This window comes from Macaca fascicularis, chromosome 16 (assembly GCF_037993035.2).
Source record: "Macaca fascicularis isolate 582-1 chromosome 16, T2T-MFA8v1.1".
Taxonomy (NCBI): Eukaryota; Metazoa; Chordata; class Mammalia; order Primates; family Cercopithecidae; genus Macaca; species Macaca fascicularis.
In genome coordinates, this window is record NC_088390.1 from 72,505,038 (window position 1) to 72,532,995 (window position 27,958).

The 27,958-nt window shown below is 36.4% G+C and overlaps 1 protein-coding gene across 46 annotated transcripts in view; it reads right to left on the minus strand.

Moving 5' to 3' along the window:
- Nucleotides 1-27,958, minus strand: part of CEP112 (centrosomal protein 112) — a 537,142-nt gene that overhangs the window by 418,920 nt on the left and 90,264 nt on the right. For 45 of the 46 annotated variants that reach the window (XR_012426034.1, XR_010581949.2, XR_012426035.1 and 42 more), the window contains 3 exons: nt 15,410-15,496; nt 12,250-12,349; nt 8,678-8,796 (listed from right to left, as the gene is read on the minus strand). Coding sequence is in view for 43 of the 46 variants with exons in the window: in XM_074020165.1 (XP_073876266.1) it covers nt 8,678-8,796; nt 12,250-12,349; nt 15,410-15,496 (306 nt within the window). In the remaining 3 variants the exon portion in view is untranslated. Of the gene's footprint in view, nt 1-8,677; nt 8,797-12,249; nt 12,350-15,409; nt 15,497-18,449; nt 18,471-27,958 lie in introns of all 46 variants that reach the window. The other variant, XM_074020168.1, reaches the window with a different exon arrangement.

The following is a 27,958-nucleotide window of genomic DNA, read 5'->3' on the forward strand; positions in this document are numbered from 1 at the left end:
AACACCAAAAGATATTAAAAACCACCAATAAACATTCAAGGTAAAGATATCATATAAAAAGCAGGATAAGAAATACTTAATTTTTCCTTTACTTTCCTGAATTGAAAATTTTAATGGATTAACCAATATTAAAAGGAATTATCTGCCTCAGGTAGAAATGGTAAATAAACCAGGCAGATAACACAAGTAAACAACACTAGTATTAGTCTGAAACGAGAAAATAGAAACATTATAATATTGTTACTTATTAGGAATATTATCTCACTGACCCCATTATTCATCCTATTTGCATGGAATTTTGTACAACAGTAATGTTAAAAACTGCTTTCTCTCCTACCCACACCTCAAACAAGAAATTACTTCTAGTCATTCCCTAATCTATACAAAAACAGATAAAAAGATCACAGTTATCAACCAAACAGAGTATGGGTAGGGTGACTAAGCAGAATTGTATACTATATGTACAGAGGTCTACTTATTTTAAAAAATCATTATGTATACACTGTTTAAATAGATGAGGCTTTAAAATTTTTACACAAACTAAGGTAAGGAAAATAAAGGCAAATACAGGAGGTCCAGACAAGCTTCAATGGACAACTTCCAAAAGGGGTTGAAAATCTGTGCTCCCAGCCTTACGGGCCTTTCCTCACTTATCTTAATGGGGGTACAATTCTAACTTCCATTCCCTGCATCAACCCCACACCTACCCAACAGGTGAAGAGACCAGGAGTCCAAACAGTCCAAATGATATATTTGGCTTTTTGTTTTTGTTTTTGTTTTGAGATGGAGTCTCACTCTGTCACCCAGGCTGGAGTGCAGTGGTGCAAACTTGGCTCAGTGCAACCTCCACCTCCAGGTTCACTTGATTCTCCTGCCTCAGCCTCCCAAGTAGCTGGGATCAAAGGTAGCCACCACAACACCTGGCTAATTTTTTTATATTTTTAGTAGAGTCGGGGTTTCACCAGGTTGGTCAGCCTGGTCTTGAACTCCTAGCCTCAAGTGATCCACCCACCTCAGCCTCCCAAAATGCTAGGATTACAGGTGTGAGCCACCATGCCTGGCCCCAAATGATATATTTGATTCACTACCTATAAATAGGGAAGAGAGAAAGGACACAATACAGGCAGTGCGGACTCTTACTTGAGTAGGAAGACACTGGAAGGACAGGGAAAACCTATGAGAGATGGAAGCTAGGGCAGAATGCAGGCAATAATTATGACATTTGTACTGGTAAAGGTCTCAAGAACTCTTCTTCTAGTTTCTAGCTGAATAGGAAGAATGAGGATGCTCAGCAATAGCCATATAGAAGACTCCGGGATTTTGCAAGTTTAACATACACAGTTTTGGTTATTTGCAAGTGGTCCCCAAAATCCCTGATGTATCTAATTTTTAGTTTTGCTGAAATAAACATCATAAAGCAGTGTTAGGTCTGTTGTTCAAAAGTGAGTCACGTAGCTGGTACATTGCACCCAAATCTCAGTGCTCCTTCACAGCTGTTGAGTGACATGATAGTAACTCAGATAATGGGCTCTAAAGGAGTCACTTAGAATTTTACAGTTGTACTTACAGGAGCAATTATACTATGTAGTGGTTTCTTCATGTTATGGTCTCCCAAAGTCCCTAGAACATATGCCTGCCGAATGTCAAAAATCTAATAGCCCATCAACACTTAGTGGTTTCTCACGTGTATTCCACAGTTGTTTTATAAAGGGACTGTCGCTGTTGGAGGGGTGTCTGTAAGTCAGTCTACAACACTCATCCAAGGAATTTGCAGTTGAGACTACAAGGGTAAAAATGGCACTGGCAAAAACAAGTATGCTATTACTTGGCTGATGCGTTTGAGGACTAGATAGGCATCTGGTCTAATAGTCTAACAATATTATTAATAAGTATTCATTCAACAAATTTTATTAGTACCTGCTATGTACCAGGCATAATGCATCAGTGAGCACTTTCCCAAACCTAACAATGAATTGGAGTCCAGGTCACTCAGTCTAGGAGGTTTTAAACAGCAAATATTCCTTTGAGGAATAAACTATTTTAGTAGAAAATATTATTAGGCTATAGGATACAAATCCTGCTAGAGTTTATGAAACCACAGGATATAACAATGAGTTGATCCATATGAATTCTCAAGAAGAATTTTTACCCAGAGTTTGATAATGGGCACAGGAGACACAAATGCCCTTCCCAGCATCCTACATATTCGTCTTTAACCATATAGTTGGCTCATGCCAGAGGAGACCCAGAGGCAACAGGAATCTGTCCCAAAAAAAGGGAAAAGTATTATAAAACCCCACAGGTCAATGGCGCAGCCACTGTGGAAAACACTTTGGCAGTTCCTCAAAAAATTTATCAAAAAGATAAACAGAGTTACCACATAACCCAGGAATCCTACTCCTAGGACTACACCTAACTGAATGTAAAAACACACACAATGTTCACAGCAACATTATTCATGATATCCAAAAGGTGGAGTCCACTCAAATGTCTATCAACTGATGAATGGATAGGCAAAATGTGGTCTATCCATACAACGCAATATTATTTGACCATAAAACTGATTGAACTATTGAACTATTGATTCATGCTTTCTAGGGCGATGGAAATGGTCTGCAAATTATATTGTGGTGAAAGTTGCACAACTTTGTGAATACATCAAAAAAACAATGAGGTGTTTAAGAAGGTGAATTTTATGGCATGTAAATCATAACTCAATATTTTTTAAAGGCCCACAGATTAGAACAGCATAGTATAGTCAGGTAACTGGAAAACGTATTGACAGCTGGGGCAAAAGTCAAGACAGGAAGAAGGATTGTGAGAAAAGATAAGGCTTGAAAGATCACCAGAGTCTTTATCATGAAAAGCCTTGTAAGTCCTAAGAACCAAGGAAACAATGGGAACCACTAGGACAATGGGAACCACTAGAGTAATTTAAACATGGTTGTGAGGTCAACCAGATTCGTGTTTGTGAAAGACCAATTTGGCTGTATTGTGGGACATGGAATGACGAGGGACAGACTGGAGGCAGAGTCCAGTTACGGGTGATCTAGGCAAGAAACAGGGGTCTCCTGAACTAAGAAGGAAGCGTGGTAGATATATTCAAAAGACGGATAATTAACAGAACTTGGCAAGGCATTAGATGTGTGAGCTGAAGCAAAAAGAAGAGTCTTTAAGTAGCTGAGTTGATCCCTATCCCATGGAGAATACCCTACTGGGTAGGTATATCCCTCCATGGGAGAGGTATTCTCCATGGGACAGGGAAAAAGGGAATGCCCATTTTAGCAACAAAGGAAGAAGATGAAGTTTAGGGACAATGATGGAATTCAGACCAAGGAGAGATTTTAAATAGGTAGTTGAATAACTGGGACTTAAGGTGAGAGATATAGGATGCATATTTCTATTAGGGAATACACACACGCATGCACACACACACACATATCACTTTGTCCATGTAGAATACATAATTGTTGAATGAATGACTACATAAATAACAAAGTGAATCTATGATGTGCTTATTAATGTTGGTGCCCGGCCTGCTTGCACTCAGTTTTCATCTCAGCCCAGATTTACATGAAGTTACACTTCACACACACACACACACACACACACACACACACACAAAGCCTTCAATGAGGGGGCAGGTGCAGTGACTCACACCTGTAATTCCAGCACTTTGGGAGGCCAAGGTGGAATGATCACTTGAGGTCAGGAGTTCGATACCAGCCTGGCCAACATGGAAAAACCCCATATCTACAAAAACTACAAAACTTAGCCAGGCAGTGGTGGCCACACCTGTTATTCCAGCTACTTGGGAGGCTGAGGCATGAGAACAACGTTGCAGGGAGCTGAGATTGCACCACTGCTCTCCAGCCTAGGCGACAGAGCAAGACTCTGTCTCAAAAAAAAAAAAAAAAAAAAAAAACCTTCAACCAGATTTACGTATTTACACATCCACTATTTATTGTATAACTAGAAAAAAAGCTTTACTAAACCAGCAGAAAGAAGAAGATGTACCCTTATAAGTGGTAGAAGCCTTTTCTCTTCAAATACCTGACAATTTAAACTAGAATATATTAAATTAGGGAATTCAGACAAAGGAAAAAAGGGGACCTGCTAGGTACACAATGTCCTTGAAGCAAATTTTTAAAAATGCCAAATTTATAGAAAAGATAAAACCAAAATGTGAGAAAGAAAAACCACATGACTAGAAATAACAAAATAAAAACTAGAAAAGAACTAACTAAAAAGCAATCTATAGATTCAACACTATCCTATCAAATTACCAATGTCATTTTTTACAGAATTAGAAAAAATGATTCTAAGATTCATATGAAACCAAAAAAGAGTCTGAATAGCTAAAGCAATCCTAAGCAAGAAGAACAAGCCAGGCATGGTGCCTGACGCCTGCAATCTCAGCGCTACTGAAAGGCTGAGGCAGGAGGATCACTTGAGGTCAGGAGTTTAAGACAAGCCTGGGCAACACAGTGAGATCCCATCTCTACAAAAAAAAAAAGTTTTAAATTAGCCAGGTGTGGTAATGCACACCTGTAGTCCCAGCTACTCAGGAGACTGAGGCAGGAGGATCACTTGAGCCCAGGAGGTCAAGGCTGTGGTGAGCTGTTATGGTGCCATTGCACTCCAGACTGCGTGACACAGCAAGACCCTGTCTCAAAAACAAAATACAACAAAAGAACAAGGCCAGTGGGCATCACATTACCCAACTTAAAACTATGTTATAAGGCTACAATAACCAAAACCACATAGTACTAGTATAAAAACAGACACATAGACCAATGAAACAGAAGAGAGAATCCAGAAATAATGATGCACACCTACAGCCATCTGATCCTTGACAAAGTTGACCAAAAAAAAAATGGGGAAAGGACTCCTTATCCAATAAATAGGGCTAAGATAACTGGCTAGTCATATGCAGAAGAATGAAACTGGATACCCCACAAAATACAAAAATTAATTCAGGATAGATTAAAGGTTTAAGACCTAAAACTATAAAAATCCTAGAAGAAAACCTAAGAAGTACCATTCTAGACATCGACCTTGGTAAAGAATTTATGATTAAATCCCCGAAAGCAATTGCCACAAAAGTAAAAAATGGACAAGTGGGACGTAATTAAAATAAAGAACTTTTGCACAGCAAAAGAAACTATCAAGTAAACAGATACCTCACAGAATGGGAGAAAATATTTGCAAACTATGTATCTGACAAAGGTCTAATATCCAGAATCTATAAAGAACTCAACAATTCAACAAGAAAAAACAACCCCATTAAAAAGTGGGCAAAGGACATGAATAAACAATTCTCAAAAAAAGAAATACAAGTGGCCAACAAACATATGAAAAAATGTTCAACATCACACGTCATCAGAGAAATGCAATTCAAAACCACAATGAGATACCACCTCACACCAGTAAAAATGGGTGTTATTTAAAAGACTAAAGGCAACAGATGCTGGCAAGGTTGCAGAAAAAAGGAATGCTTATATACTGTTAATGGGGGAACATAAAGTAGTTCAACCACTGTGGAATGCAGTTTGGAGAGTTCTCAGGGAACTTAGAACAACTACCATTTGACCCAACAATCCCATTACTGGGTATATACCCAAAGGAAAATAAGTCATTCTACAAAAACGGCACATGCACTTGTATGCTCATTGCCATGCTATCCACAATAGCAAAGACATGGAATCAACCTAGATGTCCATCAATGGTGGATTAGATAAAGAAAATGTGGTATATATACACCATGGAATATTAGATGGCCATAAAAAATGAAATCATGTCCTTTGCAGTAATGTGGATGCAGCTGGTGGCCATAATACTAAGCAAATTAATGCAGAAACAGAAAACCAAGCATGTTCTCACTTACAAGTGGGAGCTAAACATTGGTATATATGGACATAAAAATAGGAACAATAGACACTGAAGACTCCTAGAGGAAAGAGGGGGACAATGGCTGAAAAACTACTGTTGGGTACTATGCTCACTACTTGGATGATGGGATCATTCATATCCCAAACCTCAGTGTCACACAATATAACCATGTAACACACCTGCACATGTACCCTCTGAATCTAAAATAAAAGCTGAAATTATTTTTTAAAATGAAATAAAGTATCCATAATACTCAAAGCAATATACAGACTCAAATGTAATCCCTATCAAAATATCAATGACATTTTCACAGAAATAGAAAAAGCAATCCTAAAATTTGCATGTAACTACAGAAGATTCTGAATAGCCAAAGCAATCTTAAGTGTGAAGAACAAAGGTGGAGGCATCACAGTAACTGACATGAAAATATACTTCGAAGTTGTAGTAACTAAAAGTGTGCCATTGGCATAAAAACAGACACACAGACCAATAAAACAGCATGAAGCACCCAGAAAAAAATCCACACATTTACAGCCAGCTGATTTTTGACAAAAACGCCAAGAACATACAATGTGGAAAGTATAGTCTCTTTAATAAACGGTGCTGGGGAAACTGGATATCCACATGCAGAACAATGAAATTAGACCTGTATTTCTCACCACACACAAAAATCGACTCATAATGAATTAAAGACTTAAACGGAAGAACCAAAACTATGGAACTACTAGAAGAAAACATAGAGGAAAAACTCCATGACATAAATCTAGGCAACAATTTCTGTACAGGACCTCAAAAGCACAGTCAACAAAAGCAAGAAAAAAAAAAAGACAAATGGGATTACATCAAACTAAAAAGCTTCTGCACAGAAAAAAAAAATCAACGAGTGAAAGGCAACCTACAGAATGGGAAAATACATTTGCAAACTATACATCTGACATGGGGTTTATATCCAAAATATATAAGAAACTCAAACAACTCAATAGCAAAAAAACAAATATTCTGATGATTAAAAAATAACCGAATGACTTATTTAGGCCAAGGACCTAAACAGACATTTCTCAAAAGAAGACACAGAAATGGCCAAAAGGTATGTGACAAATGTTAACCTCACTAATCAATAGGGAAAGGCAAATCAAACTTACAATGAGATATCATCTAACTGTAGTTAGAATGATTATTATTAAAAAGTCAAAAGATAACAAGTGTTGGTGAGGATGTAAAGAAAAGAGAACCCTTATATACTGCTAGAGGGAATATGAATTAGTACAGCCACTAGGGAAAACAGTGTGGTTCCTCAAAAAATTAAAAATAGAACTACCATATGATCCAACAATCCCCCTACTAGATATATATCTGAAGAAAATAAAATCAATATGTCAGAGATATCTGCATTCCCATGTTTACTGCAGTATTATTCACAATAATCAAGATATGAAATCAACGTAAGTGCTCATCAAAGGATGAATGGATAAAGAAAATGTGATAGATACGCACACACATACACACACACATTTGAATACTATTCAGCTACAACAAAGAATGAAATCCTGCCATTTGCAACAACATGGACAAACTTAGAAGGACATTGTGTTTAGTGGAATAAACTGGGAACAGAAAAACAAATACATAATCACACTCACGGAATTTCAAAAGTTGAGCTCATAGGAGTGGAGATCAGATACCGATTACAAGAAGTAGGGGAGGAGAGGAAGGAAAGGCAATAGAGAGAAGTTAAAGAGGAGGTATGATGTTACAGTTATTGACAGGGTTTGGCTGTGTCCCCACCCAAAATCTCATCTTGAATTGTAGATGTCCCCATAATCCCTGTGTCAAAGGAGAGACCAGGTGGAAGGAACTGAATCATGGGATCAGTTCCCCCATGCTGTTCCCATGATAGTGGGTGAGTTCTCATGAGATCTGATGGTTTTAACATGTGTGGCAGTTCCTCCTGTGTTCATTCTCCTTGCCGCCTTGTGAAGAAGGTGTCTTGCTTCCCCTTCACCTTCTGCCATGACTGTAAGTTTCCTGAGGCCTCCCCAGTCATGCTGAACCGTGAGTCAATTAAAGCTCTTTCCTTTGTAAATTACCCAGTCTCAGTCAGTTCTTTATAACTGTATGAATATGGACTAATACAGTAATACAGGAGAAATAAATCACAGTTTTCTAATGCACAGTAGAGTGCTTATAGTTTATAATAATGTATTACATATTTCAAAAAGCTAGAAGAGAGGAATTTGAATATCCTCACCAAAAAGAACTGATAAATGTTTGAGGTGAGAGAAATGCTGATTACTCTCGTTTTATCAGTATATAATGTATCTATGTATTGAAATATCACACTGTACCCTAAAAATATGTAAAATCACTACATGTCAATCAAAAATAAAGTAAGTTTATACAATAAATTCTAGTCCATATTATATTATCCAAAATTTCAGGAAAGAAATGCTTCAATGGCCCAAATTCAAAATTAAAATGGCTTAATTAACAAAAATTGTTTTAGTGTTGTTTAATTCTGTTAAAATCTGTCAGCTATGATAAGAAATCTAGAACATTAATTAAATTCAAGAGCTAGTCAAAAGAATATTCTCTAAATAAAAACTATTTTATAGACCATAGACTTCCAGAAGAAAATATACCAAAACATGAACAGTAGCTATTTCTAAACAGCCGAGAATTTTAGTTATTTTTTATACTTTTCTGTATATTCTGTGAAATCTATTATAATTAAATATGTTGGAAGCATAAACTTTTATATTTTCCATTACTATTTTATGTAGCTTACCTTTTTTTCCCAGTCATTATTTAGAGATTCTGTGCTTTGTTCACATATCTTTTTTAGTTCTGCAATCTGGTCTTCTTTAGTCTCTCTGATAACTTGACAGTCACGTATCAGTGTCTGAACTGTCGAAAATGATGAAAACATACTTAAACCAATTCTAGATACATAGAGTTTGATTATATAAAATGTAGTGCACCAATTAGTAGATAATTCAATTTTTCACCAAGTCTTCTCAATGCTTTCTTCTAAAGTATCTTTTATTCCTTGCTCTTTTTCTCGATTTCTACCACCACAGACTGGCTTGGTTAACCCTTCATCATTACTGGCTCCCTAGACAATTTTAACAGTGTATTGGCCTCAAGCATCATTCCCCTCCAAGGAGTCCTCTGTTGCTTTGAGGAAACCTTTCACCATTATTCTAAGTGAAGTAACTTGGGAATGGAAAAGCAAATACCGTATGTTTTCGCTTATAAGTGGAAGCTGAGCTATGGGTATGCAAAAGCATACAGAATTGTATAATGGACTTTGGAGATTCAGAAGCAGGGGGTGGAAAAGGCGGTGTGGGCTAAAAGGTACATATTGGATACAATGTACACTACTTGGGTGATGGGTACACTAAAGTCTCAGACTTCACCACTGTACAATGAATCTATGTAACCAAAAGCACTTGTACCCCAAAAGCTATTGAAATTTTTTAAATTTAAATAAATAAAGAGGCCTTTCATTGGTGCAAATCTGGTAGTTACGCCCAGGCTTACAAACGTTCCACAGCTCTCCTCATCTAAAAAATAAATACAGGTCAAAGCCTCTGACAAGGACAACAGTTCCTCGTGATTCTGGCCATATCTCTTCCCATTTGCATGTTTTAAACCAGTATTATAAACACACCAACCTATTTGCAGATTCCTGAGTTCATATTCTTTCTCATAGCACTGCCTAAATATGATTGTCTATCTACCTAGAATGCCCTTCCCTCCCTTACTGAAAAACTCCTACTCATCCTTAGACTCTCAACTCAAAAATCACACCTTCTTTATGAACCAGTCATAAAGAATCACTAAATCATGATTTACTCAACCAGATTTCTCCCCTTACAGGGACAGAAAGAAATTCCTCTTTATTCCCATGAAACCTCGAGTATTTCTCAATTAAATCACTTATTAACATTATAGTGATTTACTTGCCCATTTCCTCTTTAATGAGACTATGTTCACGGAAGAGAAAGAGATTTCAACTTTTTATCCACAGGGCATAACAGTGCCACACAGGCAAATGTTCAAAAAGATGCATACTGAATGAATAAATAAAGGAACCCCTCATTTCAATATATTGTTGCTGCTAGATACTTTTAAATCATTTTCGAAGTTTATGTTACTAAAATGAAATAGGTTTTAAATTAGATAAAATATTTGCCTTATAAATCATTTATGTTTCTATCTTCTTTACTATAATTATTTAAACAGTCACTGATTTAAGTGAAAATGTGTTAATATATTCATGTCTTCTGGATAGTAAAATAAATTCAGCTCCATTTTTAATTGAATATAATATTATCATAGTTTACTAAATACGTTTTTATTCATTTACTTCAAGATAGCAAAATTTTTGTAAATATTTCCCTAAAAATTGTTTTCACTCTTATAACTCAACTACGCAACAATGAAGGAGACAAGATGAATCCAAGTTAACCTAAAATGAGTCTTTACCATCTACAATATATTTTACTTTACACTTCCAAAATTAAACTAAGATCTGGTTGCAATTCAAAATGCCTTTAGAAACATTATTTTTAAAACCTCGTCATTTTTAAACCTTAGGCATGTTTGAATTACCTATTTTGAATCAGGGTAAAGAAAACCTGGAAATAAATTTAAAATATTTTTCTAGCCACGGATAATATTTGGAGAAAAAACCTAAACGAATTTATAATTGCTTTTACCAACATTTAAGGGTGGAAATGAATCTAAAAGTATTTATTTCATTGGTTAACTTATCTATGTAATTGCTGTCCTAACTTGTCAAAGGCATTATCATTCATTCAAATATACTCAGGTTTGGTGAATTGGGGGAGAGCCAGTAAGTTCCATACAGAAAATCCTAAATGAAAACCTTCCCTTCTCCTTTTCTCTTATTCATTGCCTAGATCTTCTCATTCACTAAATCACGATTCACTCTTCAAAATTTCTTCTTCGGTTCCATTCTAACTACTCCCAGTGCCATCATTCAGAAATCCTTCTCACCTTAACATGCAAAATTACAGCAGCACAGAAGCAGAACATCTCTGAGTTGGCAGGGACTTTATATATTATTTATTCTGATCTCACCATTTTATAATGAGTAAACCAAGGCCCAGAAACGACTTGCTATCATATATTGGACACTGATAACAGAGCTGAGATTAGAGCCTATGTTTTCTAATAAGTAGAATGCTCTCTCCCTCACTCCATTCTGCCTCTGCCTAACAGACTTGGAATTGGCCTACTCTGTTCAACACACCCTCCATTACCAGGCTACTGCTCCCAAAACATGAGGTCCTAAAACTCACATCTCAAAATCCTTCCCTGGCACCTACAGGACAAAGTTCAAGCTTCTAAATCTAAAATTCAGTCATACTTAATCTAGCCCCAAGTCAACTTTCTTAATATTTTAAAATCTCTCTCTTAATGCATAGGGTATCCACTCTAGCTAAATATGGTGTTATTTTTTTCTTTCTTTTACCACATTACTTCCCTTAGAATAATGGTGAAAGGTTTCCTCAAAGCAATAGAGGACTCCTTGGAAGGGAATGATGCTTGAGAAGTACCCTTCCTACAACTTACCTATTTCAGCATTCTCATCCCAGTACCTGCAACTCTTCTCTCCAACTAACCAAGACTTTAAAACTTCACAAGATTTTACAAAAGTTCCTTTCCTGAAACAATATTTTCCACACACGCTCTCATGATCACCTATTGATGTAGATATTTCAACCCATAGTCATAGTCAACTAGGGTCAGAGTTAGCTCAAGCAGTTACCTCCTCAAGCCGGGCTTTCCATCTGTCCATAGTCAACTTAATACTTGATTACATGCTTTCTTTTTCTTCTTAATAAAAGTGCAAATAGGAAATACTTTTTAATTTTTCTGTCAATCACAATACCAGCATATACTATCAGACATAAAAGTAGATACTTAATGTAATGAATTTTACTAGATAAAGAAGAATAATTTCCTTTGACTTCCTCATGAACGCCTGTAAGTCCTAATTCTATGACTGCACTCAATACTCTATGGCAGCTGTATCCCAGTGAGGCTAGAGTTAAGAAGAGGGAGTGAAAGCAACACACTCTTCCAACTCCGTATCTAAACCAACCACCACTACTACCCCATCACTGTCACTACACAAACACACAGAGACACACACACACAGTTTTTGTCCCTTCATATGGAAGCCTACATAAATTTATACATTGATGAAAGCCCACATAAACATTCCTACCTCATACTATAAAAGGTCAGAAATAAAATTTTATTCTCCACATCACTAAAATAAAATGGAAATGTTATTAAAAGATGTATGTAACAACACAACATCACCTTTCTTTTCAAGCTTTCTAATAGTCTCTTCAGTTTCATGTTGTTTACTCCTGTATAAAGTTTTCAGTTCCTCTATTTCATTATTCTTTCTTTCTAAAATCTGCAAATAAATTTAAAATGTTTCAGTATACTGTATTACTTTACATATAGGACAATTTTTTGAATCCTGATATATTTAATTCTAAAACATAAATAGAAAAAGTGATTGTAGCAAATATGACTACACTGTGAAATTATATATATATATATATACACACACACACACACATAAAGTAGTATCTCTTATCCATGGTTTTACTTTCTGCTGTTTCAGTTAGATGTGTGTGTTTTTGTGCATGCCCATGTTAATAATTCTAGCCTAGTCAGAAGTTCACATTTTGCTCTTGCAGCAGCTAGGAGGTAAAATCTATATGATCTGCCACACTTGGAAGCTTCCAAGTTGCCTGAAATTGTGAGATTTCCCTCCTTTTGACTAGTGAATATTGCCACAAATTGGCATTGTAGTGATTTAAGTGACTTTTTAAATTGATTCTCAAATGTCAGTGTTTTGTAAATTAGGGAGAAGTGTTTTGTCCTGAAAGGGAGTTAGGGATTCTTTTTCTCAGATTAGCATAAAAATAGGTGAAATTGTATGTGTCTAATATTTCTCTTCACATATTTTTCTTACACTTATGATATCTACTGTTGTTTATCTGCTAGCAAATGCCAGCAGATAATAAGTGAACGGTGAATTAGCAGGTAGATATTAATAGAAACTCATAAAGAACCAATCATATAACTTTTCAATGAGCATAATATTTTTGTAAGTCTACCTCAGCTAATCTAATAAATGGTTTCCCCCAAACTGTAAAAATTATATTATAGTGCATTAAGAAAATTATTAAATATATAAGAATAATTGGTTTTCTGAAAGAAATACATTATCTGTTGGAGATTTTCATACAATAATTTTGTTAAGGACGGTATAAATAATAATTTAGGTGATTTCCTAAAATATAATTCAGAAATTAAGCTGTCATAAAATGGCAGAGAGAAGCCATCAGAAATTTGCCAGGTGGGGAGAGTATAATTTATCACACTGCACTGGAATAGAACATTCTTCAGCTGGGCATGTCCCTGGATCCACCTACAAGCACCCTTCTATCCTCATAGTGCACAGTAAAAGAATTCCCAGATACATGAAGAGATGACATGTAATCGGCCTCTTTTATATCTAGCTCTGCTACTGTGAATCAGAAAAATCAGCTCAAAATACGTCAAAAATTGCATTAAAATCTATTGTGAATTTATATTATGTCAGAAGTTTTAGATGTAATCATTTAATAAAATTTAATTGTGATTTTATACTTCAAAATACTTTATACTCACAAAAACTACAGAAATAACCAAAATGTAGAAAAGATAGCAAGTAAGAGAAAATGCTAATCAAGGGGAAAAAGGAATATCTACTTTTCTTATGGTTAGGTCATATTTTCCATACACCCGAAAGTCAGCTTAACAACAACAACAAAAAAGAACGGGGTACAGTAGTACATGCCTATAGTCAGCTACTCAGGAGGCTTACAGATCGCTTGGGCCCAAGAATTCGAGGCTGAAGTGAGCCACGATCATGCCTGTGAATAGCCACTGTCCTCTTCCGGCTTGGGCAACATAGCAAGATCCCATCTCTGGATAATAATATCCATAAAGAAGTAAAAAAGAAAAAGAATGTATACTAATAGGTAAAACACTCCAAATTTTACACCTCGCCAGTTCCTGATGCTTAGAAAATGCCAGACAAGCAATAAACTGATGAATATACTTTTCAAATCTAGCATAAAGTGAAGGATTTTATTTATATTTTACCTGGTACTTCAAACTAGTTGCATTGTCTTCTGCAAATAAATTTCAGGATTTATTTTAAAGAGAAATTTCTGGAAAGAATTTTATTATTAAATATGTTACTTAGAATAAATCTTTGTAACAGATATACCAAGAAACCTATTTCAAATTCCATCCCCATAATTTTTCCAAATAAATTTTTATATTCATTTATCTTATACATCAATAGACTCTATTTCAATTGTATATGTTATATTGAAATTATATTACTGATTCTTTAACATACTTATGATAGAGAACTTATTATCTAAACAATTTAAACTAAAGTAAAACTCTAGTAAGAGCAAAAAAATATTTGCCTGTAATATCTGAATGGGTGAGAGGAAACTGGAAAAAGAGAGTTCAGTTTTTTTTCTCTAATATCCAATCAGTGGTTTCCTCCTTATTGCTTTGAAGGATGAGCCAAATATGTATTTTACTAAATATTAATATATATATTAACCTTTTAAAAAAGCTTGGATACATAATCCTGATGTTATAACTACTGCAACTACCTGCCTCTGTCTCTAGTACTCAGTTTTGGGAAGCAGAATCATAGTCTTAGCTTCGAAACAGGAAATGCAAAGTTTCCATTTGGATCAACCTTCATGTATTTCAAAAAAACACATACATACATTATTATCACTAAATGTTTTAATCATTACTAAAATATAGTAACAACCCAAATCCCATGTAGGATAACCATAATTAAAGATTTTTGCTGTGCCAGCTAAGAAAAAAGAATTTTATTTGAAAATACAGGCTGAAAGATTAGAAAGCATCAATCCCAATGAGCTACCTAAAAAACAAGCCTTTATTGTCAGTGCCAGCATTAAAATGCATGCAAGTCCAAGAGTTCCTTTTTAATTAAAAAGGAAATTTAATTACCAGAAAACCAAAAGAATATTACAATAAAACAAATCCTAGTATTTACCACTGATGTCTTATTTCAACTTTCATGAAAGGTAATGATAGAATGCAGATAACAGACTATAAGAAGGTCAGCCTAAATGCAATAGTTAAGAAGAACTAAAAGGTAATGTAAATATAAGGTTTTAAATAAACACATATGTTTAGCTAATAAAGTTAAAAAATCAACTCTTGCTGGGATATTAGTTTAGAATATTCCATTTTATAACAGAATGTTATAAAGTACATAAATAAGTGGATGGATTGACGGACGGACGGACGGACGGATGGATGGATGGATGGATGGATGGATAACTGGATGGATCATCATAAGACCTAGAATATTTTTAGTATTCAATATAATTAAAATAATAAAAGATATATATCCTACCTTCTGAACATCAGCATCATGTTTCTGTTGCAGCCTAAGCTTTTCTTCATGAAATTTAGCTTCCATCATTTTTGTTTTCATGTCCAACTTCAAGAAAAATATTTCAAAGGTGTGTTAATTTACCTTCCCTTTGGCAAAAAATACACAATTAAATTAAAATAATTCCCTAAAAGAGGACAGTTATCATTTTCCACCTTTACCTTGTAGTCACAGATTCTAGCAATCACATTACATATACCAATATGTTTACTTCAGTCCTCTAATTACTTTCAAGCTAATTAAAAGTCTTTAAAATAACTTTCACCTAATAGGCAAAACAGACAATACTAAGTACGGATTCATTACTCTCCCCATTCTCTCCCGCACAAAAGAAAAAGGCATTTTAAAGTGACATTTTGCTTTTACATTTAAATCCACACAGTATTTTGCTCTTCATTATTTTTCATTTCAGTAAGTCTCTTCCAACCTTTTATTTTTTTTCTTTGGTCTATTTGCTCATTTTAAAATACTCTAATTAACCTACATATGTAAATATGACTTGAGAATGAATATCCATAAAAATGGCAAATTACTGATAAGTGCGTATCTTTTGACAGTTTTCCAGCTCTCTCTTCCAGAATCACAGACCCCAGCTCCCTCAAGGGAGTAACTTTATCTCCTTTCAAGCATTCCTTAACTTCTATCCTCTCCAAACCAACACCACGTGCAACGGTGCTCTGAGCAAAGCCAAAAATGTAACCAATCTTGTTAATAATAAGAAGTGTATCCTAGAATTAAAAGAGCAGTAGTGACAGGTTTCAAGAAGAGCAACATGAAATTGATTATCTCAAATGTGAAAGTATTTGGCCACAGGATTTCTCATAATTTAAGACAGTATTATACATTGAAGTCTGGCAGACCTCTTTTCCAGCTCTAATTCCAATCCCACCATATATTCACTGTTGCGACTTTGAGCAAGTGATCCTTTGACACTCTAGTTCCTCTTCTGCTAATTAAGAAAAAGTATCTTTACCTCAATGGATTGTGAAAATTACATTCAATAAAATAATTTAAATGACCATGCCCAGGACAGTGTGTGGCACAAAGTAAGTATGCAAAAATATCAATCAACAACATTTAGGAAAAAAATTTTAACATTATTAATGTACCTTCAAAATGTTTCCTTGAAAATTTTTGAAACACACTTTATATTTTCAATTACTGTTTCAAATACAAAATAATATAAATTTAGCAAGATAAACATGCATATCATATTAACATATCAAACTGAGATTTTATAGTTCACAAACAAAAGTTAACATAAAACAAATTCATGACTTGAATGTTATGAATGGTGGAGAAAGACACAGTTATCTATTCACTATGCAAAAAAAAAAAAAAAAAAATTCAATTCCCTTGCCTCTAAATCACACAATATTTCTTCTTCCTTTTTGCAGAAAGGAGGATGGACAACCAAATTCCACGCAAAGATCCTTCACAGAAGCATTTTTGGGATCTATTAAAAGGGAACTAAAGCCAAAAAACAATATGACAAAGCTGGCCAGGTCTAAGAGACATGATTCATTGCCAGATCTTTCCATAACACCTTCTAGAGAACTTGTCATACCTCAGCTTCTGAAGGTAAGCCCTAAATATCATGTGAGTGTGCTACCATAACCCCAACCCAACACCTCTCACCGGCCCCACCTCATTATTTATTGAGCAAGTTAGGAATAAATACCTGAGACATGCAATCCATTAGCTAGCAAACAATCATTCAGATTCTCTCCCAAGAATCTAAACTAACACACCAAGTTAGCTATTTTGGGGAGCAAACCCAAGTTCTAAAGTGCAGCAACCAAGAGTAAAGCAGGCGAATCCAGTATATAGAAAAAAGTAGAGCAAATACACAAAAAAAGCAAAGATTAGAAACCACATAGCATCTGGATATGAGGGAAGTAAACTCAGGCTCCAGTGATCTCAATGACACCAGGGTTAGTTGAACTCAAAAGGATTTTTGTGTCTCTTTTTATTTTATGTAGCTTGATGGATCTCTGTTCTTACAACCAAAGATATTTCTCTAAATTCTATTCTTCTGGCTATAACTTTTTGCCTTGGTATAATACTAAACTTACAGAAAAGTTGCAATAATAGCACAAGGAACTCCCATATACCCTTTCTTTACCCGGATTTACCAATTTTTTTATATTTTGCCCTATATGCTTTGTCATTTTATGTCTGTATCTACCTCTACAAATATATATATAAATATATGCATATTACTTCCTCAATCATTTGTAAATTAGAAGCATCATGCCTCTTTATCCCTAAAAACTTCAATATATATTTCCTTAGAACAAGAACACTGTCTTTGATAACCAAAGTGCAGTTATCAAATTGAGGAAATGTAATATTAACACAATATTATCTACTACACAGTTTATACTCAAGTTTTACAAATTATCACAGTAATGTCATTTATAGCTATTATTTTTCTCAATCCAGGATCCAACCCGGAATCACGCATTGCTTTTAGTTGTCACATCAACTATTTATTTCTCCTTTAATCTGGAACAGCCTTTCTTTGTGTTTAGTGACCTTGACATTTTTTAAGAGTACAGACCATTATTAAATGTCTCTCCATTTGGATTTGTCTGATGTTTCCCTCATGACTAAATTTATGAGATTTTGGCAAGAATGACACTAAAGTGATACTGTGTCCTTTTTCATTGCATCCTATTAGAAGGAGGCTAGTTTGGCCCAATATCTCCAATGTACAACTTAGTAACTTGGTTAAGATAGTGAGCACCAACTGCCATCCTTTTAAAAAGGTAAGAGTATCTCATTTCTGGAAACTCTTACCTTGATGCTACAGAATAGCTCTGTATTTCCACCCTGTACTCTAGGATAGAAATCCTAAATGTATTATGGACAACTAGGGCATGATGCCTGATAAAACATCAGGATTAGAATATGGAAACAATCGTATTACTATAGTATATAAAGACAATATAAGGATACAGATTTAGATATAGATGTAGATATAAATATAGATACGTACCTATGTGTTCATCTATATAGACTGAAATTGAAAAACATTTCTAATTAGTTTGACCTCCAAGGAAGCCTGACTTCAAAAAACATTTAAGTTTTCTTTTTCTGAGATCAGAATATACATTATCAATTTCAAATTTAAGATGTAAAAATTAGGCTTGCAGATCTACTTCAGGCTATAATGAAGTAGGGTACCACACTAACCTCCCACTGTTAACCATAAAATGGGATAAAATACATGAGATAATCGTTCTCAAGGACTGGACAACAGGCAATGCAGTACTGTGATCCTCACAAACTGAAGCCCACGATAGTCCCAGCTTTCTGCCTGGGTACAACAACTGGAGTCCACGTAGAGCACCACAGGCCTCCTGAGCTGAGAAGGCAGAGGTCAGAGTTCAGGGCAGTTAAAGAATCTTAAATGCAGGGCACTAGAGAGATATAAGCTGCCCAGAAGATTTCCCTGTCACTCCTCAACCACAGGCTAAAGGCTGGGATGTGTGCGCCCTAGGTGAATAACAAAACATTACTGCTACAAAGTAGAAAATGTAACAGCTGCTACAGGTTAAAGTGCTGGGAGGCTCCAAAGACCTGCCCAGCCAGGTGGAGACAGCTTCTTAACTTGCAAATACCTGGCAATTCAGCTGAAACAACATAAAGGCCACACCTCTGGACTACTCTAAACCTGCCTCCAAGGACTGAAAGCAAGCCTCAGAAAGCTAGTTTGTAACACAGGTCCCATGGGGTTGGATAATATCTTTGGCTTTCTATGTATTTGCCTTAACAGAATGTAAAAACCAAGTCTACACAACTTAAAGGTGATTAACTACTAATTGAACAGCCTATAAGAACAACAACAACAACAAAAATATTCTATGGAAAAAAATAACAGAATCCAGAGTCCCTACAAGGTAACAACCTCAAGGTCCATTGTCTAGAAAGTAATAAAGATGCGCCAAAAAAAATAAAAAAGAAAAGAAAATTTTGTCCATAGGCAAAATCAATATAAATAAATTAAATAATAAGGCCCAAGATGACCCTACTTCAGCACACAAGAGTTTAAAGAAGTTCACATAAATACTTTCAAAGAACTAAAGGAAAACATATTTAAAAATTAAAGGAAAATATTATTTCAATGAGAGAACGGATAGGGGATCTCAGCAGATAAATGGAAATTATAAAATTGAAACAAATGAAAATTCCAGAATTGAAAAGTGCAATAATTCAAAGGAACAAAAATTCACTAGATGAGCTTAACAGATTAGAGAGAGCAGATAAAGGAGTCTATAAATTTGATGACAGAACTACAGAAATTCTCTGAGAGAAAAAAGATTGAAGAATTTATTTTTAAAAATCAGTAACACTTTTGGAAACTGTGAAACAAAATCCAAGAGTCTAATATACATGGAATTGGGGTTCCTACAGAAGCAAGTAAGAATAGGGAAAGACTATTTAAAGAAATAATGGCCAAAAATTTCGCAGGTTTGATAAAACAAAAAAATAGTGAGTTAGAGAACGAGATGCTCAATGAACTCTATGCAGGATAAATGCAAGAAAACAGCACCTAGAAACATCACAAACTGTTGAAAACCAAAAACAAAAAGAAAAATCTTGGCCGGGTGTGGTGGCTCACGCCTGTAATCCCAGCACTTTGGGAGGCCAAGGTGAGCAGATCATGAGGTCAGGAGTTCAAGACCATCCTGACCAACATGGTGAAACCCCCGTCTCTACTAAAAATACAAAAATTAGCTGGGTGTGGTGGCATGTGCCTGTAGTCCCCGCTACTTGGGAGACTGAGGCAGGGGAATCACTTGAACCTAGGAGGCGGAGGTTGCAGTGAGCCAAGATCGCGCCACTGCACTCAAGCCTGGTGACAGAGTGAGGATCTGTCTAAAAAAGAAAAAAAAAAGAAAAAGAAAAATCTTAAAAGCAGTCAGAGCAAAAGAGGCATTACATTCAGAGAAACAACAAGCTCTCCAGCAGAAACAATAGAAACCGGAGGACAAAGGAATAATATCTTAGAAGTGCTAAAAGAAAAATTCAGATAAAATTCAGATGACATATCACCAGTAGAACTGCACTAAAACAAATAATAAAAGGTATTCTTAAAGATGAAAACTTAGAAACTCTGAAATGAAGGAAAGTACTAGAAATAGTATGTAAGCAGAGATACATAAAAGCCATTTTTATCTTCTCATAATTCCCCAAAACACAACTATTTAAAGACAATACAACAACCTTGAAAGTTAGGTTTCATCAGGTATTTAGAATTATGACAATAGCACAAATGATTGTAGGGTTAAATTAGATTTTACTATTTTAAAGTTATTAGATTTATGAGGTGGAAATTAGAAAATGGGAAAAGTCCAGTATAAGTGGCACAATATTGACACTAAAAACTGACTTTGATATGGTAACGATGCATAATTTTAGCCCACAGCAGCCGCAGTAAGAGCTGCCCAAGGAGAGTCTGAGCTCAGACACACCTAGCCCTGCCCCCACCTGCTAGGCCTTCCCTATCCACCCTGGCAGCTGAAGACAAAGGGCACATACTCTTGGGAGTTCTAGGGCCCTGTCCGCCACTGGTTTCTCGCCATAGTACCACAGCTGATGCTCTCTGGAAAGTGCCGCCCTCCGGCAGGAGGCCAACCAGCACAAAATAGAACTGTAAACCACTAAAGCTAAGAACTCTCACAGAGTCCATTTCACCCTCGTGCCACCTCTACCAGAACAGGTGCCGGTATCCATGGCTGAGCCACCCATAGTTCACATCACAGGACTCTGTGCAGACAACCCCTAGTACCAGCCCAGAGCCAGGTAGACTCGCTGGGTGGCTAGACCCAGAAGAGAGATGACCATCACTGCAGCTCGGCTCACAGGAAGCCACAACCGCAGGAAAAGGTGGAGAGTACTACACCAAGGGAATACCCCATGGAACAAAAGAATCTGAACAACAGCATTCAGTCCTAGACCTTTCTCAGGCAGCACCTACCCAAATGAGAAGGAACCAGAAAACCGACTCTGATAATATGACAAAACAAGGCTCTTTAATCCCCCAAAAAATCACACTAGCTCACCAGCAATGGATCCAAACTAGAAGAAATCCCTGATTTACCTGAAAAAGAATTCAGGAGGTTAGTTACTAAGCTAATCAGGGAGGCATCAGAGAAAGGTGAAGCCCAATGCAAGGAAATCCAAAAAAGCGATAAAAGAAGTGAAGGGAGAAATATTCAAGGAAATAGATAGCATAAAGAAAACACATTCAAAACTTCAGGAAACATTGGACACACTTAGAGAAATGCAAAATGCTCTGCAAAGTCTCAGCAATAGAATAGAATTGAACAAAAAGAAGAAAGAAATTCAGAGCTTGAAGACAAGGTCTTCGAATTAACCCAATACAACAAAGACAAAGAAAAAAGAGTAAGAAAATATGAACAAAGGCTCCAAGAAGCCTGGGATTATGTTAAACAACCAAACCTAAGAATAATCGGTGTTACTGAGGAAGAAGAGAAATCTAAAAGTGTGGAAAACATATTTGGGGGAATAATCAAGGAAAACTTCCCTGGCCTTTCTAGAGACATGGACATCCAAATACAAGAAGCACAAAGAACACTTGGGAAATTAATTGCAAAAGGATCATCACCTAGGCACACTGTCGTCAATGTACAGATTATGAAGACTTTCTCCCACTCTGTGAGCTGTTTACTCTGCTGACTGTTCCCTTTTACTGTGCAAAAGCTCTTTAGTTTAATGAAGTCCCAACTATTTATCTTTGTTTTTGAGGTTCTTGGTCACGAAATCCTTGCCTAAGCCAACATCTAGAAGGGGTTTTCCAATGTTATCTTCTAGAATTTTTATAGTTTCAGGTCTTACATTAAGTCCTTAATCCATCTTCGTTGATTTTCATATAAGGTGAGAGATGAGGTTCCAGTTTCATTCTCCTACATGTGGCGAGTCAATTATCACAGCACCATTTGTTGAAAAGGGTGTCCTTTCCCCATTTTATGTTTTTGTTTGCTTTGTTGAAGATTAGTGGGCTGTAAGTATTTGGGTTTATTTTTGGGTCCTCTATTCTGTTCTATTCTGTGGTTTTGTATCTTTTTCTTTTTTTTTTTTTTTTGAGACAGAGTCTCACTCTGTTTCCATGTTGAAGTGCAGTGACATGATCTCAGCTCACTGCAACCTCCACCTCCCAGGTTCAAGCGATTCTCCTACCTCAGTCTCCCAAGTAGCTGGGACTACAGATGTGCGCCACCATGCCCGGCTAATTTTTGTATTTTCAGTAGAGACGGGGTTTCATCAGATTGGCCATGATGGTCTTGAACTCCTGACCTCATGATCCACCCGCCTCGGCCTCCCAAAGTGCTGGGATTACAGGCGTGAGCCACTGAGCCCAGCCAGTTCTATATCTTTTAAGTGGAGCATTTAGGCTATTTACATGCAATGTTAGTATTGAAATGTGAGGTACCATTGCATTCATCATGCTCTTTGTTGCCTGCACACTTTGGGTTTGTTTTTTGTTTTTGTTTTTGTTTTTTAACTTGTATTTTTGTTTTATAGGTCCTGTGTGATTTATGCTTTAAAGAGATTCTGTTTTGATGTTTCTAGGATTTGTTTCAAGATTTAGAGCTCCTTTTAGAAGTTCTTGTAGTGGTGGCTTGGTAGTGGCGAATTCTCTCAACATTTGTTTGTCTGAGAAAGACTGTATCTGTCTTTCATATATGATGCTTAGTTTCACTGGATACGAAATTCTTGGCTGATAATTGTTTTGTTTGAGGAGGCTGAAGATAGGGCCCCAATCCCTTCTAGCTTGTAGGATTTCTGCTGAGACATACGCGGGGCCAACAAACATGTGAAACATCAATAATCGTCAGAGAAATGCAAATCAAAACCACAATGAGATGCAATTTCACACCAGTAAGAATGGCTATTACTAAAAGGACAAAAATAATAATGATACTTAACATACTGGCAAGGCTGCTAAAAAAAAGGAATGCTGCAGGGCACTGTGGCTCATGCCTATAATCCCAACACTGTGGGAGGCTGAAGTGGGTGGATCACTTGAGGTCAGTAGTTCAAGACCAATCTGATCAACATGGTAAAACCCCGTTTCTATTCTTGCATATGTATATCAGGATACACATATAAGGTTATTCATAGAATTATTATTTGTAAAGGCAAAAAATTAGAGTAACTTTATCAAAAAAAAGGCAAGAAATATGATATTCATTAAACAGAAAACAGTGCAAACAAATCTATTACAATTATATGGCACAATATGGATGAATGCCTCTAACATACTATTGAGCAAAAGAAGCAAGACATAAAAGAATATCAAAAGTTTAGTTCTCTGTGGACACAAACAAATGAAAAAACATTCCAAGCTCATGGATAGAAAGAATCAATATCATGAAAATAGCCATACTGCCCTAAGTAATTTATAGATTCAATGCTATCCCCACCAAGCTACCATTGGCTTTTTTTCACAGAATTAGAAAAAAACTACTTTAAATTTCACATGGAACCAAAAAAGAGCCCGTATAGCCAAGACAATCCTAAGCAAAAAGAACAAAGCTGGAGGCATCATGCTACCTGACTTCAAACTATACTACAAGGCTAGTAACCAGAATAGCATGTTACTGGTACCGAAACAGGTAGATAGACCAATGGAACAGAACAGAGGCCTCAGAAATAACCCCACACATCTACAACCATCTGATCTTTGACAAACCCCCCCAAAAAAAACAAACAATGGGGAAAGGATTCCCTATTTAATACATGGTGTTGGGGAAACTGGCTAGCCATATGCAGAAAAATGAAACTGGACCCCTTCCTTACACCTCATACAAAAATTAACACAAGATGGATTAAAGGCTTAAACGTAAGACCGAAAACCATAAAAACCCTAGAAGAAAACCTAGGCAATACCACTCAAGACATAGGCATGGGCAAAGACTTCATGACTAAAATACCAAAAGCAATAGAAACAAAAGCCAAAATTTACAAATGGGATCGAATTAAACTAAAGAGCTTCTGCCCAGCAAAAGAAACTATCATCAGAGTGAACAGGCAACCTACAGAATAGCAGAAAATTTTTGCAATCTATCCATCTGACAAAGGGCTAATATCCAGAATCTACAAGGAACAATTTTACAAATTTACAAGAAAAAACACAAATCACCCCATCAAAAAGTGGGCGAAGGATATGAACAGACACTTCTCAAAAGAAGACACTTATATGGCCAACAAACATATGAAGAAAAGCTCAACATCACTGGTCATTAGAGAAATGCAAACCAAAACCACAGAGAGACACAACCTCACACCAGTTATAATGGCAATCATTAAAAAGTCAGAAAAGAACAGATGCTGGGAGGATGTGGAGAAATAGGAACACTTTTACACTGTTGGTGGAAGTGTAAATTAGTTCAACCATTAAGGAAGACAGTGTGGCGATTACTCAAGGATCTAGAACCTGAAATACTATTTGACCCAGCATTCCCATTACTGGGTATATACCCAAAGGATTATAAATCATTCTACTATAAAGACACATGAACACATACATTTATTGCAGCACTGTTCACAACAGCAAAGACTTAGAACCAACCCAAATGCCCATCAATGATAGACTGGATAAAGAAAATGTGGCACATACACACCATGGAAAACTATGCAGCCATAAAAAAGGATAAATTCATGTCCTTTGCAGGGACATGGATGAGCTAGAAACCATCTTTCTCAGCAAACTAACACAAGAACAGAAAACCAAACACTGCATGTTCTTATTCATAAGTGGGAGTTGAACAATGAGAACACATGGACACAGGGAGAGGAACATCACACACCGGGGCGTGTCGGGGGGTGGGGGCTAGGGGAGGGATAGCATTAGGAGAAACACCTAATGTAGATGACGGGTTGATGAGTACAGCAAACCACCATGGCACGTGTATACCTATGTAACAAACCTGCATGTTCTGCACATGTACCCCAGAACTTAAAGTATAATAAAAGAAAAAATAAAATAAAATAAAAAATAAAAATAAACAAAAAGTTTAGTTTTCTTCATACAAAGTTCAAAATCTGGTAAAATAAAAATATTTCAATTTTCAAAGATGCAGGTATTAATGCTAAAATCAATATTAAAAAAACAAATAGGTGAAAATTATCATCAGAAAAATCAGAATAGTGGCTACTTCTAGGAAAGATAGTATGATTACAAATGGTCGACAGGAGGCTTCTTAGGATATTGGCAATTACCTAATTCTTTTTTTTTTTTTTTTTGAGACGGAGTCTCACGCTGTTGCCCAGGCTGGAGTGCAGTGGCGCGATCTCGGCTCACTGCAAGCTCCGCCTCCCGGGTTCCCGCCATTCTCCTGCCTCAGCCTCCTGAGTAGCTGGGACTACAGGCGCCCGCCACCGCGCCCGGCTAATTTTTTGTATTTTTAGTAGAGACGGGGTTTCACTGTGGTCTCGATCTCCTGACCTTGTGATCCGCCCGCCTCGGCCTCCCAAAGTGCTGGGATTACAGGCTTGAGCCACCGCGCCCGGCCGCAATTACCTAATTCTTGCCTGGGTGGCATTTACAATGGCATTCCTTTGTACAACTATTTATCAAATTATGTGACATTATGCATATCTGAATGCTATGTTTCATAAGAAATCTATACCTGTTCTCTCATTTATTATGTTAATAACTGTGGCTTTCTTTATCCTAGAGTTATTTAAATTATACATTTGACTAACAGACTCATATACAAAAAAAAAAAAAAAAGGCCTAATTCCAAGCACGGTGGCTCACGCCTGTAATCCCAGCACTCTGGGAGGCCGAGGCAGGCGGATCACAAGGTCAGGAGTTCAAGACCAGCCTAGCCAACATGGTGAAACCTAGTCTCTACTAAAAATACAAAAATTAGCTGGGCATGGTGGCGAGCGTCTGTAGTCCCAGCTACTCGGGAGGCTGAGGCAGGAGACTGGCATGGACCCAGGAGGCGGAGGTTGTGGTGTGACAAGATCGTGCCACTGCACTCCAGCCTGGGCAACAGAGTGAGACTCCATCTCAGGAAAAAAAAAAAAAAAAAAAAGGCCTACTTGGCATGTAAGAAAGAAGCAACATCTCTTTTTAGGCAATAGATGGAAACATTCAATATGGGTGAAAAGAAAGTTCAAAGGAAATTTTCTGTTTTATTTCACAAAAAGAGGAATTTTATACTCTGATTTCTCTTCAGATTGTATAAATCCTTTGCCTTTTACCAAAGGAGCAATTTCTACCATCTGTTCTCTGAAAACTGACAGTTGCTCTGAAAATTGACCTCTTCTTGTTGTGTTGTCTCTTCTTTCATTTTCAGTGGAAACACTTTTCCAAATGTCATAATGTCAAAAAGCCTTTTTTCAGATTACTAAAAAAAGAAAGAAAGAAAGAAAGACCCACTGCTTGATGATGCTCACTGTCACACAATTCTGTGATGTCGATATCAGAGAAAATATGTTAGCAATTACAAAGGCAAGCAAGTCCAAGTATGTTTGTGAGTGATAGGCTAAAGTTAAAATAAAGGATCACTGTCACTGAACATACGTTTTCCCATAACATATGAGAAATATGTCCAAAATAAATCAAAAATTTTTAAGAATATCTTAAAATATTTAATATGTGGGTCAGGTGCGGCGGTTCATGCCTGTAATCCTAGCACTTTGGGACGCTGAGGCGGTGGATCACCTCAGGCCAGGAGTTCAAGACCAGCCTGGCCAACATGGCGAAACCTATGTCTACTAAAAATACAAAAATTAGCCAGACGTGGTGGCGTGTGCCTGTAATCCCAGCTACTTGGGAGGCTGAGGAACAGGAATCACTTGAACCCAGGAGACAGAGGTTGCAGTGCGCCAAGACTGCGCCATTGTACTCCTAGGCAACAGAGCAAGACTCTGTCTCAAAAATAAAAAAATTTTTATATGTGTATCTATAGCCACCAAAACAAACCACTACAATTCTTTAACTCCAATAAAATTTGATATTAATAGTAATATTAAATTAATATTAATTAGTAAATTAGGTTAAATAATTGCATTAATTCAATTAGTAATTTTACATATTTTATTCATGTAATATCTAAGGTATCTTCTGAACAATTATGAATCTAAAATGGAAGTTGTCGTTTATTAAATAGCTCCATTTCTAAAGGCTAGTTAAATATTTTAAGACTCTCTAAAACTTCAACAAAATTAAATACTATAATAATGCTTCATGACTGATATGGTTTGGCTGTGTCCTCACCCAAATATCATCTTGAGCTGTAGCTACCATCATTCCCATGTGTCATGGGAGGGACCCAGTGAGAGGCAATTGAATCATCAGGTCAGATTTTCCTCATGCTGTTCTCATGATAGTGAGTAAGTCTCATGAGATCTAATGGTTTCATAAAGGGCAGTTTTCCTGCACATGCTCTCTCACCTACCACCATGTAAGATGTGCCTTTGCTCCTCTTTTGCCTTTCGCCATGATTGTGAGGCCTCCCAGCC